Raw genomic sequence first — 18145 nt, 5'->3', positions numbered from 1 at the left:
CATATAGAGACGGTCCCTACCCAACAGCAGGCTCACAGTCTACAAGGGGGAGACAGAGAACAAAACAAAACATATTAATAAAATAAATAGAATAAATATGTACAAATGAAATAAATTAATAAATAGAGTAATACATACAAACATATATACAGGTACTATGTGCAAAGCGCTGTTCTAAGCACTGGATGATGATAATGATGGGATTTATCAAGTGCTTACTATGTGCAAAGCACCATTCTAGGTACTGGGAAGGTTACAGGGTGATCAGGTTGTCCCACGGGGGGCTCACAGTCCTAATACCCATTTCACAGATGAGGGAACTGAGGCCCAGAGAAGTGAAGTGACTTGCCCAAAGTCACCCAGCTGACAAGTGGCGGAGCGGGGATTTGAACCCACGACCTCTGACTCCAAAGCCCGGGCTCTTTCCACTGAGCCCCGCTGCCCGGTACCGTACACTGTAAGCGCTCAATAAATACGATGGGATGAATCAGTGTATAAATACGACTAACAGAGTCCTTAGGGACATTGACAGCGAGTGAGAAATGCAGGAGGGGCTGGGGAAAGAAATGGCGGAGGAGCAACCAGGGGAGCCAGAAAGGAGCCAGGAGAGAACTGTGTTAGTAAAACCAAGGTTAGATAGCATTTCCAGGAGAAGGAATTGTTCTCAGGGTCCGAGACACTGCGCCAAAGTAGTCCAGGAGGAAAAGGATCGCGTCAACTCGATTTGGCCCTGATGTCCTTAGAGAGTACTGTCTCGGCAAAGTGAAGTGGCTTGAAAAACCAGATTTTAGTGGGCCAGATCTCCTCAACAACTCAAAACTCCTGCTCTCTGATGGCAACTTCTGCCTTCGGTACGTCAAAGTAGTCCAGGAGGAAAAGGATCGCATCAACTCGATTTGGCTCTGAGATCCTTGGAGAGTACTGTCTCGGCAAAGTGAAGTGGCTTGAAAAACCAGATTTTAGTGGGGCAGATCTCTCCTCACCAACAGAAAAATTCTGCTCTCTGATGACAACTTCTGCCTTCGCTGCGTCAAAGTAGTCCAGGAGGAAAAGGATCGCGTCAACTCGATTTGGCTCTGAGGTCCTTGGAGAGTACTGTCTCGGCGAAGTGAAGTGGCTTGAAAAACCAGATTTTAGTGGGCCAGATCTCACCTCACCAACTCAAAAATCCTGCTCTCTGATGACAACTTCTGCCTTCACAACCTCAAAGTAGTCCAGGAGGAAAAGGATCGCGTCAGCTCGATTTGGCTCTGAGGTCCTTGGAGAGTACTGTCTCGGCGAAGTGAAGTGGCTTGAAAAACCAGATTTTAGTGGGCCAGATCTCTCCTCACCAACTCAAAAATCCTGCTCTCTGATGACAACTTCTGCCTTCACTACGTCAAAGTAGTCCAGGAGGAAAAGGATCGCGTCAACTCGATTTGGCTCTGAGATCTTTGGAGAGTACTGTCTTGGCAAAGTGAAGTGGCTTGAAAAACCAGATTTTAGTGGGCCAGATCTCACCTCACCAACTCAAAAATCCTGCTATGATGACAACTTCTGCCTTCACAACATCAAAGTAGTCCAGGAGGAAAAGGATCGCGTCAACTCGATTTGGCCCTGAGGTCCTTTGGAGAGTACTGTCTCGGCAAAGTGAAGTGGCTTGAAAAACCAGATTTTAGTGGGCCAGATCTCTCCTCACCAACTCAAAAATCCTGCTCTCTGATGACAACTTCTGCCTTCGCTGCGTCAAAGTAGTCCAGGAGGAAAAGGATCGTGTCAACTCAATTTGGCCCTGAGGTCCTTGGAGAGTACTGTCTCGGTGAAGTGAAGTGGCTTGAAAAACCAGATTAAAATCTGGTGGGCCAGATCTCTCCTCACCAACTCAAAAATCCTGCTCTCTGATGACAACTTCTGCCTTTGCCATAAATACGATTGAATGAACCCTGCCTCCATTCATTCATTCATTTATTTATTATTATATTATTATACTATATATTATTATTTATTTATTGAGCGCCCACTGTTTGCAGAGCACTGTACTAAGCACTTGGGAAGTCCAAGTCGGCTACATATAGAGACAGTCCCTACCCGACAACGGGCTCACAGTCTAGAAGCTCCCTTTGTGGTATTTGTTAAATGTCTATTGGGTGTCGGGCACTCTTTTAAGTGCTGGGGTAATAATGATGGAATTGTCAGCTGTGTGACTTTGGGCAAGTCACTTCACTTCTCTGGCCCTCAGTTCCCTCATCTGGAAAATGGGCATGGAGACTGTGAGCCCCCCGTGGGCCAACCTGATCACCTTGTAACCTCCCCAGCGCTTAGAACAGTGCTTCATAGTAAGCACTTAATAAATACCATCATTATTATTATTATTTGTTAAGCGCTTACTATGTGCAAAGCACCGTTCTAAGCACTGGGGTAGATAAAGGCAATCGGGTTGGGCACATGAGGCTCGTACAGTCTTAATCCCCATTTTGCAGATGAGGTAACTGAGGCACAGAGAAGTTGAGTGGCATGCCCAAGGTCACACAGCAATTTTTAAATTCTATTTGTTCTGACAATTTTGACACCCATCTACGTGTTTTGTTTTGGCGTCTGTCTCCCCCTTCTAGACCATGAGCCCGTTGTTGGGTAGGGACCGTCTCTATAGGTTGCCGACTTGGACTTCCCAAGCGCTTAGTACAGTGCTCTGCACACTCTTCCGCTCAGAAACAATACTTCTCCTCGCCCATCTACTCCCTTACCCTGTGAGCCCATTGTTGGGTCGGGACCGTCTCTATATGTTGCCAACTTGTACTTCCCAAGTGCTCAGTACAGTGCTCTGCACACAGTAAGCGCTCAATAAATACGATTGAATGAATGAATGAATCTCCCCGTTCTCTCTCACCCCAGTGACCTTGCCGATTACTTTGTCAAAACGGAAACAAATCTCCATACCTTCCCAACTACTTCCATCCCACAGGCCCTCTTGCATCTTATTGACCACCCTCAAGGAGAGATTTCTCACCAGCTTTCAAAGTCTACCTCCTCTTCCAATTCTTTCTCAATTTCGAAAAATATTCTTCCTTTCTCTCCGATGTTTCGCCATCTTCATCCACTCACTCTTTGATGGCTCTTTGACACCGGTCGTTAAACACATCCTAAAAAAAAAACCAAAAACACTCCCGTCCATCTGTCACCTCTCTCCCCCCTCCCATTCTTGTCCAAACTTCTCAGATGGATTGTATACCCCGGCTGCCTCCATCTTCAAATCTCCAACTTTTTTTTTTGACCCTTTACAGTCCCCTTCACTCCACTGAGAACCTTATTTTCCTGGCACACTTCTCATTCTCTTACCTTTCTAGCCAATCCTTCTCAGTCTCTTTGGTGCTTCCTCTGTCTCCCCTTCTTCGCGTGTGGGTGCGTCACGGCTCTTTTCCGAGCTTCCTTCTCTTCTCAACGTGCGTCGGCCGCCTCGGGGAGCTCATCTGCTCCCGGCCTTCAACTGTCACCTCTGCGTGGATGACTCCCGAATTTACTTCGCTAGCCCTGCCCTCTCTTTTTCTTCGAAAGAAGATGGGAGATTGCCGCTGGGCGATCCCAGATGGCTGGGAAGTGGGAGAGGGTGGGAGGGAGTTGGGGAGGTGGAGGGAGGACCGGGATGCTCACATTTAAAGCTGTCAGTTTTGTCCACAAAGTCGTTGACAAAGCCACCAGGGCAAGAGAGAGAGAGAGGTAAGTACCCTGGCGGAACATGGTTTGGAATAATTGGTAAAGGCGGAGGGCATGGGGAGCAACGATGGGGGAGTTGGCATTTTGCTGAGCAGAAGAGAGGGCAAAGTTGTAGCAAAAGAGGACGAATCTGAAAGGGTAAAAGTCGCCTGGTTGCAGGGTGAGGGCGTTCAGTCAATCAGTGCTATTTATTGAGCACTTTTATGGAGAACACTGTACTAAGCGCTTGGGAGAGTACAGTGAAACAGAGTTACTAGATGTGATCCTTGCCCGCAGGGAGTCTACAGTGGGCGACAGACATATAAATGTGGATTACGGTTAGAGGAAAAGTAGACTAGAAAACAGTAGAATTGAGATCCTTAGGCGTGGCTCATTGGAAAGAGCCCGGGCTTTGGAGTCAGAGGTCAGGGGTTCAAATCCCGGCTCCGCCACTTGTCTGCTGGGTGACTTGGGGCAAGAAACTTCACTTCTCTGTGCCTCATATCTGTAAAATAGGGATTAAGACTGTGAACCCGCCGTGGGACAACCTGATCACCGTGTAACCTCCCCAGTGCTTAGAACAGTGCTTGGCACATAGTAAGCGCTTAATAAATGCCATCATTATCATTATTATTACAGTGGGAGACAGACATAAAAGTGGATTAAGGTTAGAGGACAAAGTAGACTAGGAAATAGTAGAACCGAGATCCTTAGGCTACTTCACAACCGTACCTTGGGTCAAATGCACCTCAAAAGTCTTCCGTTTGACCTTTTTTTCACCGGACACCGTCCAAGTAACAGGACTGTGTCGAGGGACCAGTTCGGCTCAATCTACTAAGTGCTGCCGTGCTTGGAAGATACAAAGAAGAATCAGGAGGCGAGAATCAGAGGTCGTTAACAATTCACAAGGAAATTCTTCGAATTCAGTAGGTCCCGAGCACTGTCAATGTCAAGGCCTTGATGAGGCAGTTGTTTGTTCTTTGCACGTAGTGAGCGCTCAGTAAATGCCGTCATTATTATTATTTGCTGAACACTGGGTTCTTCAGGCTCATTCATTCAGTCGTATTTATTGAGCACTTACTGTGAGCAGAGCACTGTACTAAGCGCTGGGGAAGTACAAGTCGGCAACATATAGAGACGGTCCCTACCCGACAATGGGCTCGCAGTCTAGAATGGGGAGACAGACAACAAGACAAAACATGGAGACAGGTGTCAAAATCGTCGGAACAAGTAGAATTAAGGCTATATGCACGGCATTAACGAAATAGAATTTCGTTGTGAAATAGAATTAGAAAAAGAAATAGAATTACTTGTGTCCAAGTAAAATAGAGTAGTAAATCTGTACAAATATATACAAGTGCGGTGGGAAGGGGAAGGAGGTAGGGCGGGGGGGATGGGGAGGAGGAGAGGAAAAAGGGGGCTCAGTCTGGGAAGGCCTCCCGGAGGAGGTGAGCGCTCAGTAGGGCTTTGAAGGGAGGAAGAGAGCCAGCTTGGTGGATCATCATCATCATCAATCGTATTTATTGAGCGCTTACTATGTGCAGAGCACTGTACTAAGCGCTTGGGAAGTACAAATTGGCAACAGATAGAGACAGTCCCTACCCAACAGTGAGCTCACAGTCTAAAAGGGGGAAACAGAGAACAAAACCAAACATACTAACAAAATAAAATAAATAGAATAGATATGTACAAATAAAATAAATAGAGTAAAAAATATGTACAAACATATACATATATACAGGTGCTGTGGGGAAGGGAAGGAGGTAAGATGGGGGGGATGGAGAGGGGGACGAGGGGGAGAGGAAGGAAGGGGCTCAGTCTGGGAAGGCCTCCTGGAGGAGGTGAGCTCTCAGCAGGGCCTTGAAGGGAGGAAGAGAGCGAGCTTGGCGGAGGGGCAGAGGGAGGCCATTCCAGGCCCCGGGGGATGACGTGGGCCGGGGGTCGATGGCGGGACAGGCGAGAGCGAGGTACGGTGAGGAGATCAGCGGTGGAGGAGCGGAGGGTGCGGACTGGGCTGGAGAAGGAGAGAAGGGAGGTGAGGTAGGAGGGGGTGAGGTGATGGACAACCTTGAAGCCCAGGGTGAGGAGTTTCTGCCTGATGCACAGATTGATTGGTAGCCACTGAAGATTTTTGAGGAGGGGAGTGATATTCCCAGAGCGTTTCTGGACAAAGATAATCCGGGCAGCAGCATGAAGTATGGATTGAAGTGGAGAGAGACACAAGGATGGGAGATCAGAGAGAAGGCTGATGCAGTAGTCCAGACGGAAGGACGTGGGCCGGGGGTCGACGGTGGGACGGGCGAGAACGAGGCCCGGTGAGGAGGTTAGCGGCGGCGGAGGAGCGGAGGGTGCGGGCTGGGCCGGAGAAGGACAGAAGGGAGGTGAGGTAGGAGGGGGCGAGGGGACGGAGAGCCTGGAAGCCCAGGGTGAGGAGTTTTTGCTCGCTTCGTAGGTTGACGGGCAGCCGCTGGAGATTTTTGTGGAGGGGAGTGAAGTGCGCAGAGCGTTTCTGTACGGAGATGATCCGGGCAGCAGAGTGAAGTATAGACTGAAGCGGGCAGAGGCAGGAGGATGGGAAATCAGAGAGGAGGCCGATGCAGTCATCACCAGAGGCTCTGCAAATGATTATAGATTGTTTTGCAGAAGGAGCGTAGTGCGATAAGCCTGAAGAAGCAGCGTGATAGAGCACGGGCTTGGGAGTAAGAAGGACCTGCGTTCTCATTCATTCATTCATTCAGTCATATTTATTGAGCGCTTACTGTGTGCAGAGCACCGTACACCCAGCCCTGCCCTTGTCTGCGGTGTGACCTTGAACTAGTCATGTCGTGAGGTAGTCGTAGAGAAGCAGCGGGGCTCAGAGCCTGGGCTTGGGAGCCAGAGGTCATGGGTTCGAATTCCGGCTCTGCCACTTCATCATCATCATCAATCGTATTTGCCAGCTGTGTGACCCCGGGCAACTCACTGAACTTCTGTGTGCCTCAGTTACCTCATGAGTTCGAATCCCGGCTCTGCCACTTGCCAGCCGTGTGGCCTTGGGCAAGTCACTTAACTTCTGTGCCTCAGTTCCCTCATTTGTAAAACGGGGATGAAGACTGTGAGCCCCACGTGGGACAACCTGATCACCTTGTATCCCCCTCCAGCGCTTAGAGCAGTGCTTTGCACATAGTAAGTGCTTAACAAATACCATCGTTATTATATTATTATTATGTAACTTCTCTGTGCCTCAGTTACCTCATCCGTGAAATGGGAATTAAGCCTCTTGTGGGACACGGACTGCGTCCAACCTGATTAGCTTATCTCCACCCCAGCAGTTTCAGTACAGTTTCTGGCACACAGTAAGTGCTAGACAGATACCATTTTTTTCAAAAAGAAAACAGGCAGTTAAATGAAGCAGTGAAGCAGCTTGGGCCAGCGGACAGAAGATAGGCCTAAGAGTCAGAAGATCTGGGTTCTAATCCAGGCTTTGCCACTAAACCTGCCGCGTGTGACCTTAAGCAAGTCGCTTTACTTCCCTGTGCTTTTTTCCTCCTTTGTAAAATGGGGATTAAATATTTGTTCGCCCTCCCTCCCCTAGATTGCGAGCCCCATGTGGGTCAACGACCGTGTCTTCCGTCTACCCCAGGCTGAGTACAGTGCTTGGCGAATAATAAGTACTTCACACATTATCATCCACTTACCCCTGGGAAGACCTACGGACAACCAGAGATTTCCACTGGTAGCCCAGACCGTAATGCTGACACCAGATTTTGGAAATACGCTTGGCTTTTGTTTGGCATTCAGATATCTTTCTTTTTTTGAATCTTGCCCAGCAGGGCAGGGGACGGCCACCGCCGCCGGCAGTTTTTGAGCTGGGAAGAAGAATATTAGATTGGTACGCCCCGGGAGCTAAAACGAAAACGGCAAAAACAACAAAGCCAAGATAACTCTCAAACTGGTCCCTTCGCATTTCGTAACCAGTGAGGTCGGGGGCAGCCTTCCAACAGATACCCCCAATTTAATGTAACCAGAACTGTTTTCTTAAGCGCTGTTAATGCCAACTCTGAATTTTCAACAGGATGGTTGTGATCGCAAGCTAGTGATCCTAACTAAAATCAATGTAATAAAACATTTTACCTATTTTTTAGACATCTCGGAAACGCGTGGCGTATTTTTTAGAGGTGTAGCTGCGTGTGATTTAAGCGATCAGGTGGATTTAAAGACGTTTCCCTCAGCCTACCCCCTAATCCCCCGAAGCAATGCTGTGCACACAGTAAGCGCTCAGTAAGTGACAGTGATGACGTTGAGTGGGATGTGGCAGCCTGCCTCCTTTCCATCTGGGCTTCAGGGCCAAGAGGTGACCATCTGGGGTAACCATCCTACCCCTCCCTTCCTGGCTTCAAAAACAAGACAGTCTTGACATTTTGTAAACGAAGGGTATCTTGCTTGAAGCAGAGCCTGACTAGTCCCCCACAAAAACTATTTCGCAGCGTATTTCATCGTTTTACTGGTTAATGTAACATTTTCGTTCTATTTATATCTTAGAACAGTGCTTTGCACATAGTAAGCGCTTAATAAATGCCATTATTATTATTAAGTTTTGTCAGGTGCCTTTTCTCACCTGCCTAGATTGTGAGCCCCTGGTGGGCTTGGCACCTGGGCTTCAAGTTTTTCTTCACTTCACCCCAGTGCTTAATCGTATTTATGGAGCGCTTACTGTGTGCAGAGCACTGTATTGAGCGCTTGGGAAGGACAAGTTGGCATCGGTGCTTTGTCCCGAGTTAGGCCTTAACGGATGTTAGTAATGTTGATAATATCAGTAGAGACGGGTGATAAGCGTACCAGTGATACCCCTGGGCAGTTGGCACCTACGGAAGTAGAATGTTACATTCTACTTTAGTCAGTTTGCGAGCGACAGTTAGGCTTTAGAGCATTTTTAGGACCTTTCGTGGTCCCGTATAATCTTCTCTCTCCATTCCGATTTGTTTTTCCCTCCAGTGTTCGTCGGCTATCTCTGCATCGTGCTCCTCATGCTTCTCCTGCTGATCTTCTGGATCGCGCCAGCCCACGGGCCCACCAATATCATGGTGTACATCAGTATTTGCTCCTTGCTGGGGAGTTTCACCGTACCCAGCACCAAAGGGATCGGTCTGGCGGCTCACGACATCCTGCACAATAACCCGTCGAGCCAAAGGGCCCTCTGCCTTTGTCTGGTCCTCCTGGCCGTGCTGGGTTGTAGCATCATCGTCCAGTTTAGGTACATCAACAAGGCGCTCGAGTGCTTCGATTCTTCCGTGTTCGGGGCTATCTATTATGTGGTATTCACTACGTTAGTCCTCCTGGCTTCCGCCATCTTGTTCCGGGAGTGGAATAATGTCGGCCTGGTAGATTTCTTGGGCATGGCCTGCGGGTTCACTACTGTTTCTATCGGGATCGTACTCATTCAGGTCTTCAAAGAGTTCAATTTCAACCTCGGGGAGGTGAATAAGCCGAACGTGAAGACGGATTAAAATCAGAACGGGGCCTAGGGTGGCTCCGGGAACCGCTGACGGGCTATGGAAACTTTCCCCTCCGAGTTACCGGTCTCACTCTGACCCGATGTAAGGGAGACCAGAACGGGTTACCACCTGAATCACACCGACCGACCTCTTCGGAATCATCGCGGGCCTCCGACGGATTCCCGGTGGGCACGGCCGGGATTCAGATCCCTAACCCGGAAGGGCATTCGCCAACGTCTCAGTGGGCTTCCTCGGCAGAAGGGTGCGGAACCGAAGCAGATTTGAGAAGCTCGCGCTCCCTGGCCGCAAAACGCTTCCGGGGGCGTGGGCGGGTGCATCCCTGGAAAACCCAGGCGCTACCCTCCGGCGCGGAGAGTCTTCCGTCCCCGTGGTTCTTAATCCGAACGTTTCTTTTGAGGGCTAAAGTTGTATTTTTTTTTTCTTTTTACCGTTTAAAACTCTAAAGTCCCAAATGTTAGAAAAGCTTTTCTAAATTTTTTTTAGAAAAAAAAAAATCACCGGAGGGACTCTTTGGTTAATCTTAAGAAAGGATTGCTGTCATTTAGCAGAAAATTGCATTGGGCATTCTGACTTGGTATGGCCCACCGAACAAGAACCTCTGATCCTCCCTGGCTATTTATTTCAGATTGGGAGCGCACAGCTAGTAATTGAAGCCCTTTGTCCAGGTACATCCCAATTTGTTCAGATTCTCCTGGAGAATTTTAGTTGATTCAAGCATTCCTCCTAGACAGAGGTAGAGAAGCAGTGTGGCTCAGTGGAAAGAGCACGGGCTTTGGAGTCAGAGGTCATGGGTTTGAATCCCGGCTCCGTCACTTGTCAGCTGCGTGACTTTGGGCAAGTCACTTCACTTCTCTGTGCCTCAGTTCCCTCATCTGTAAAATGGGGATGACGACTGTGAGCCCCACGTGGGACAACCTCATTACCTTGTATCCCCCCAGTGCTTACAACAGTGCTTTGCACATAGTAAGTGCTTAATAAATGCCATCATTATTATTATTATTATTAGAGAAGAAACCAAGGAAGCAGGGATGTCTTTCTGTGGTGGGTTATTTTGCTTCAGTGACTTTGTACTCTAAATTTAATTGCACCTTAATTTAACTCTATCTTGTGTATTCCTCCCTCTCCAAGTTAAAAGAACACAAACTCTGATTATATTTAACTAATTTTTGGCCGATTTCTACTGATGAATTCATGAAGTAACAAATGAGAGCATATTTCTAAGAAAGACCATCAGCTGAAGTTAATTTAAAACTACGGTAATTTGACACATTACGTTTCCGCAAATAGGTTAAAGTTACATGGATCACACTGAAATTCCCCTTTTCAGATATATCAAAGTAAATTATTCTGCAGGAAACGGCACGGTCCTTGGCTAGACCATCATCTAGAATTATCCAGTACATTTAATAACTTAGAATTATCGAGTAACTTCCAAACAGATTGCCAAAAGAGAAAAGAATTAACAATTGCCTGACTCAGGGCTAGGGAAAGGACTGAAGGTAAGTCAAAGTCTACATGAAATTTACTTTTCTTAAATTAGGGTGTTGGTTTATAATGAAGGGTTCCGATCCGTAATTTTACCACGGAGTTCATAACAGGAATGGGAACAATTCTGTAACTATTCTTGTTTGTTTTATGTACCAGAACATTCTTTTCCTAACCCCTCCTTAGTATTCCTGGGTATTGGCTAGCGTTTGGTTTTGCCAAAACCAATCTCAATGGCCAAAACCGAATAAGCGTCTCAGTGAAGGCTGTTCTGCATTCTTTAACGCAATACCTTCGTACTTTCAGTGGAACCTAAAAGTCTGTGAATGTAGCCTAAATAATTAAAAAAGGTCACCGTAATGTTGCTAAAAGTTTAGTAGGGATCTTTAATTAAACCGGAAAGCACAAAAATGGAGGCAGGGAAGGGGGAAAGCGGAGTTCTACAGAAAAAAACAGATTTCTACACAGACCCTACACAAATTTCTATACTGCCAAAACCGTATAAGTTTTGCCCAGAGGGAAAGTGTGTTAAATGAACCGGGATGTCGATTCACATTTATTGTAACCGATCAACAACTCAGTCTGGTGCAAGTGACTATAAGAAAATTTTTAAAAAAGATTTTAAAGGCACTGATCTGTATGACTAGTGGCTGTTAAATCAGTTTAATGTCCGTTTTTTTAAGGGGAAAAAACATCCTGAGGTTGAAAGTGGCCGTCGGTATAGATATCACATCTCTTAAGCCGGCTACGTTTCACGGCAGTCCTCTTTGGTTTAGTGTCAGACCTGAAATGTGGAAAGGCCGAGGGAAGGCTTGTTTGAATTGTACCAAGTCACGATGGATGGAAAGAAGACAAACAGAATTGATGTCTGCTGAAGGCTTCGGCAGTAGGGCCAGGGAACATCCACTGATGCGTGAAGTTGATAGGTTGCGAACTTTACAACGATGATGAGCGTGTGGAATGCTAGGAAATTCTGAAGGTGGAAATTTCAGTAAGTTTAAGGAAGGCTCGGATGAGGGGACCGGTATCGGTTTTTGGAGAAAAAATGAGGGCTCGAGGATATTTCCCTGGCCATGAGAATGAATATAGGTAGTAAGAGTATTTATTAAGCACTTACCCTCGGGGGTTGGGGAGGTGGGTGAGGCTCGCAATCTAAGAGGGTGATCATGAAACTTGTCCTTTGTGTGTTCTCTGGTGCTTTCGGAGTCAGTTCTGGCCTGAGTGAACCATTGGTCTGACAGCGTGCTTGATTATGGCCTTCGTTATTGATGCGTAATGAAGAAAGATGAAAACACTAAAGCACGAGGAATAGACGAGGGCTCAGTAGAATTCTCTCTTTGAATTAACTCACATCAAAACCAACAAGTAGCATGCCTATTTAGAAATTGGGTCTTTTTGATAACACTGGGATTTAGTGTAAAATTTGACCCCGAATAGGAAATGGTCTGTTGAAGGTCATTTCTTCAGTTGTTTTTAAGGAGTGGTTAAAAATCTCAACTCCGTGGGAACAAGTTAGACTGCGGATTTTTGAACATTCCAGGTAAGGCTCAAGCTTTCCCTTGAGTATGTCTTCGGTGGTTTAAGAAACGCTCTTTGGCAAAGCAAGTTAGAATAGGTATTAGTTGAATCTCATAAATTACAGACTTTCAGGTGAACCTGCCACTCAGGAGCAGAGCTTCTGTCATAGGTAACATTCTCGAAATTAATTAACCGAACAGAAACGAAGAGAAAAAGGTAGGTGATTTAGGCTCTCAGCTGACCCAGAACCTTTGGGATTTATTGTGGGAATTCTCCTTATAGGGAGTTTTTCCAGAAGTGTGTGATAATTATCAGCTACATTTCACTACTGTTCCTGAATTCACATTTTAGAAGGAAAACGTGAAATAGCTGCTTCCTGACGGTCCTGCAGACTGCACAGATTGCATTACCTCTAAATGACGTGTACGGCCCCACAACAATTAGTTAACTGTCTGACTTGAGAGCCCACCTAAATTCAGAAATGGGGAAACTGAGATTCAGGTGAGCCATTGGTTTCACCTTTATATCTCAAAAACCCACGAAATAACAAGACACCAATCAATCGGTGGTATTTATTGAGCGCTTTTATTGCATGCCAACCACCGTACTGGGCGCTGGGGACAATACAACCCAACCGACTTGGCAGACCCATTCCCTGCTCACAGCAAGCTTACAGTCTAGAGGGGAGACTGACGTTAATATGAATATTAACCATCCACAATTAGTAAAATCTGCAGTCGGCAAGGTGTGACTACAATAAATAAACAAGAATCCCTTGCAGCAGATTGGTATTGTATAGCATGCACTTCTTTCTTCCTTTAAGTAAAGACCAAAAAACATCATTTTAAACCTCAAGTTTTATGTGTTCACATAATTATAATTTAATTAAGTATTTAATCATATTTATTAAGCACTTACTGTGTGCAGAGCACTGTACTAAGCACTCGGGAGAATACAGTATAACAGAGTTGGTAGATACGTTATCTGCCCACAAGAAGTTTACAGTCTAGAGGGGGAGACAGACATTAATAGAAATTAATAACTTATGGGTATGTATTTAAGTGTTATGGGGCTGAGGGAGGGCTAAATAAAGGGAGCAAAGGCCAACGCAGAATCCCTAAATGGATCTTATTTAGAGATTTTTCTGGTTTCCTACTCTGTCGTGCTTGGGAGAGGCTTTGTGTTTAGTTTTACAGATATCAGGCGACCCGATCCTGGCCAAGCCCCATTAAGACAATGGGAATGCCAAATCCCTGAGAAGACCGGGGAAAGAGATTCACAGTTTCCCAGGGGCCTTGCACCTCCTCCTTTTCCCGCTCGGAAAAACAGAAAAGTGTATTTTTGCAGCAATGTTGAGAGTGATTATTAAGCACGTACTCTTTTCAGCACTTACTATGTGCCAGGCCCTGGGGTAGTTACAAGATGATCGGTTCATCCCTGGGCCGTGTCCCACATGGGGCTCACAGTTTTAAGCGGGAAGGGAATAGGTATTTTATCCCCACTTTACAGGTGAGGAAACTGAGGCCCAGGGAAGTTACGTGGCGGGCCCTGGTTCCCACAGCCACAAAGAGGCAAAGTTGAGACTCTGTTAATCAGTTCTCCCGATTCCCAGTCCCATGCTCTTTCCGCTAGACTCTGGAATTCTGAAAATTCCTATCTCCCCTTCTGGAGCCTTTGCGGAGGCATTATTTTTACCGTGCTGACACTGGAGGGACGTTTCCGTCATTTTCATCATTCATCGCTCTTTCTCTGATTCTTGTTCTTTGTATATCGTTGTCTGTTTTCTGGTAGACCAGACTATTGAATTATACGTTGGTGTTCATCTTCTTTTCCTCAAACAAATAAGTAATTCCGTAATAAAACTTATCTCGTCTAATGAATAAATCACTCTCTGGGATTGCAGTCTGTACTTGAGGCATTTGTACCATTTAAAGACAACTTGCGAATTGTTTTGAGACATCTGTACCGTTTAAAGACAACTTGAGAATAATTTGTTTAGTTACAGTTCCAGGGGACAGTCTCAGCGTGGCTCAGTGGCAAGAGCCCGGGCTTTGGAGTCAGAGGTCATGGGTTCAAATCGCGGCTCCGCCGCTTGTCAGCCGTGTGACTTTGGGCAAGTCACTTCACTTCTCTGGGCCTCAGTTACCTCGTCTGGAAAATGGTGATGAAGACCGTGAGCCCCCCGTGGGACAACCTGATCACCTTGTCACCTCCCCAGCGCTTAGAACGGTGCTTGGCACGTAGAAAGCGCTTAACAAATGCCATAATCATTATTATTATTCGAGTATGGACCTCCAAATCACTTAGGGAACGTTTCACGGTGGCCAGTATTTTCTATACTCAATTATTAGTTGTATTTGGGAGCACAGAGGGAAAGAGCTTCTAATCCACCTGATTCTCCTTTGATGCTTTTAGCACCCTAACATTTTTTGACTTGGTTTCACTGTCTCCTAAACAATAATAATAATGGCATTTATTAAGTGCTTACTCTTTACAAAGCACTGTTGTATGCGCTGGGGAAGTTACAAGGTGATCAGGTTGTCCCACGGGGGGCTCACAGTCTTAATCCCCCTTTTACAGATGAGGTAACTGAGGCCCAGAGAAGTGAAGTGACTTGCCCAAAGTCACACAGCTGACAATTAGTGGAGCCGGGATTTGAACCCACGGCCTCTGACTCCAAAGCCCGGGCTCTTTCCCCTGGGCCATGCTGCTTCTCCTAAATCATCAAGCCGGGTTAGAAAATGCTTTAATGATTTTCCCGTGGTTGTTTGAAAGGGTATAGTGGGAGCCTGAAAGTAATTAATGTACCTCCTAACTAAGGTGTTTGACACCCAGGAGATACTTTACCAACTTAGCAGAATCCGATTCAGTAATAGGCTTAAGTTGTAACAACTTGGAGGTCTTTAATGTGATTATTCGCTGCTATCTATTGAGCTTTTACTGGTTACGGACCACTCTACCAAGCCCTTGGCAGACGTGATTCCTACCCCGGTCTCTATCGATCACCTCGATTTCCACCGGCAATAACTAGGATTTATGTTTTATTTATGTGCTGGGCTGAGGATTTATAACCAGTCAAATTCCAGTCCAGAAGTCAAAGGCAGCAATTCTAAATTTTAAAATTAGGTGAAGCCGTATTCTTATCATGATATTTTGGTGAGCACTGGGGTGAATACAAGTTCATCAGGTTGGACTCAGTTCTTGCCCCCCACAGGGCTCGCGGTCTGAGTAGGAGGGAGAACGTGTTGTAGTTGAGGAGTTTGAAGCACAGAGATGTTAAGTGACTTGCCCATCCACAGCATTAATAATAACAATAATGATGGCATTTATTAAGTGCTCACTATGTGCAAAGCACTGTTCTAAGCACTGGGGAGGTTACAAGGTGATCAGGTCTTCATCCCCATTTTACAGATGAGGTAACTGAGGGACAGAGAAGTTGTGACTTGCCCAGGGTCACACAGCTGACAATTGGCGGAGCCGGGATTTGAACCCATGACCTCTGACTCCCGCAGGTCCTCTGACTTGGAGGCTTGGGTTCTTTCCATTAGGCAGTACTGCTTCTCCATGCGTACTGTGGGGCATTAAAATGAATTCAACCCTGCATAAATCATTTTATAATATAGATTTCAATATATCTGGCATACTGTGTTTTTCTCAAATTTACCTACTTTCTCCTGAGGGAAATGAATTTAGCGAATCCTCCGATGTAAATTGGATTTTCACACGCATGCCAATTAAATGAAATGCTTACTTCTGCTTTTAAAAAAGATTAGGTCAGAATCGTAAAACTGGCCGAACATATGTTTCTCTCTTCTCTCTTTCTCTTTCTCTTATCCGTGTACCCGTACAAGAACCAAAAACTCTTGTGTGGTAAAATAAAACACGTGACGTCCTAAAAATCTGTATATGGAAAAAAAATCTCTCTAATTCCAAATTCCATCGTTTAGAACCAAGAGCATGTAGATAAAAAGCCACTACTCAGCATGGGAATAATTACAGTCTTCTATTGAGAGCCAAAGGTTGCAGGGAGAATACTGACGTCTCTTTCTACCAGAGACCTATTCCCTGTCCCTAAGTTGATTATCTGATTTCCCTGGGAGGAATAATTACAGTCTTCTATTGAGAGCCAAAGGTCGCAGGGAGAATACTGACTTCTCTTATCCCCGTACCAGTACAAGAACCAAAAACTCTTGTGTGGTAAAATAAAACACGTGACATCCTAAAAAATCTGTGTATAGAACAAAAAATCTCTCAAATTCCATCTTTTAGAACCAAGAGCGTGTAGATGAAAAGCCACTACTCAGCATGGGAATAATTGCAGTCTTCTATTGAGAGCCAAAGGTTGCAGGGAGAATACTGACGTCTCTTTCTAGAGACCTATTCCCTGTCCCTAAGTTAATTATCTGATTTCCCTGGGAGTCAATTTCCCTCTCTGAAAGTGAAGTCTTCTCTTAGGTGTTTCAGGAATTCATTCATTCAATCGTATTTATTGAGCGCTTACTGTGGGCAGAGCACTGTACTAAGCGCCTGGGAAGCACAATTCAGCAACAAAGAGAGGCAATCCCTGTCCACAGCGGGCTCATATGACTTGTGCTCGATATCCAAAGGTGAAATTGGCTCATTGAGTTCTAAATCATTTTCCGTTACCAATTTGATCAGGAACCAGATAAGCCCCACTTTGACTAGCAAGGTTTCCTACTGAAGCTCTTGGGGTTTTCACCGAGGTTAGAACATCCGAAGTAAAAAAACCAACAGCACCACATTCAAAGCCCGGCTAAAATAGCAGCGTTTCATTTCCCTTTTTTATTTTAAAAGGAGGTGCTTTATATGTTCTCGATAAGTGAAAGAAATTGAATCCAGGAACTACTTCTGAATCGCACTGAAAAGTCAGACTCTGTTTTCAGGATGAACCTCTATTTCCCTGCCTGTATTACTGGGCCCTGGACAGTGGCAGTACTCTGGGAGTCCCTGGTTTCCATTTCTAGAGCAATTTTGCCTGTACTGCCTGAACAAATCTGCATTTTGCTACACCCTGCCATCTGTTTGCTTGCTTACTGCATTCCGTGATGGAATGACTCTATCTCTGGAAAGATCGTAATGAGTGAAACTGCTGAAGTTCTCTAGAGGGGTTAAATACAGCCTCCCTTCTTCCCTTAAAGCCTCCCTTCAGGAAGCTTAAGAATTCTCCTCATAATTAATAGTTTGGAGCCAATCAATCACCGCACGGTCTTTATTCCGAGTACATTCTTCACTCACAGCGTCAGAAGCGCCCTGGCTATCAGTGCCAAGGTTCAGGAAATTTCATTTATCTCAGGAAGTGACAAATGAAATGTATTTCCCATTTCGGCATTTACTTTTTGGTGAGGATATGGTGAGGCGGGTGGGGAGGGGAGCTATTATGAGGGAAATGATTTAGGGTTGTCACCGTTTTTAATTAAAATAAGACCTTTAAAAGGGAAATGCGGTGGAGAGGAAAGACGATCAGAACACCTGGAACGCCCAGATTGAAGATTTGCTTGCCTATGAAGATGGTCTATTTTATTAGCTTCCGAATGTACATACACATTTGTTAATGGCTAAGTGTTCTTGCATAAGCTTTTGCTTATTAAATATAGTCTCGGCATGTTGTACTTGCCTTTTGTAAATTATAAAAAGGCTACTACGTTTTTCAATAATTCCTTTATTAATCTGTACGTGTTGTAAAATAAAATGATTTGTTCCTAGCCGAATGCCTGTTCTGAGATTCTTTTTGCCCAGTGGAATATTTATTTAGAGTCATATACCACCAAATTTTAACTCCACCATGAGAATTCTCTGTTTTGTAGACTATAAAATCTTACCTTTTACTGTGAGTAATTATTTCACCTGTGCACATAAGAAAATGAAACACATTCATCCAGAGAAGCGGCGTGGCTCAGCGGAAAGAGCCCGGGCTTTGGAGTCCGAGGTCATGCGTTGGAATTCCAGCTCCGCCAATT

General features: G+C 45.6%; 1 protein-coding gene across 1 annotated transcript in view; it reads left to right on the top strand.

The window, feature by feature from the left end:
• NIPA1 (NIPA magnesium transporter 1) overlaps positions 1-9962 on the top strand; it is a gene marked incomplete at its 5' end in the record, with an annotated part of 42753 nt that extends 32791 nt beyond the window's left edge. The window contains one exon of the mRNA XM_038760644.1: positions 8644-9962. Coding sequence (XP_038616572.1) covers positions 8644-9155 — 512 coding nt within the window. The remainder of the gene's footprint in view (positions 1-8643) is intronic.
• Positions 9963-18145: the final 8183 nt, after the last annotated feature.

The sequence above is a fragment of the Tachyglossus aculeatus genome, chromosome 18 (genome assembly GCF_015852505.1).
Source record: "Tachyglossus aculeatus isolate mTacAcu1 chromosome 18, mTacAcu1.pri, whole genome shotgun sequence".
Lineage (NCBI taxonomy): Eukaryota > Metazoa > Chordata > Mammalia > Monotremata > Tachyglossidae > Tachyglossus > Tachyglossus aculeatus.
Note: the sequence above shows the minus strand (reverse complement) of the source record. Positions and strands in the feature narration are given on the sequence as shown.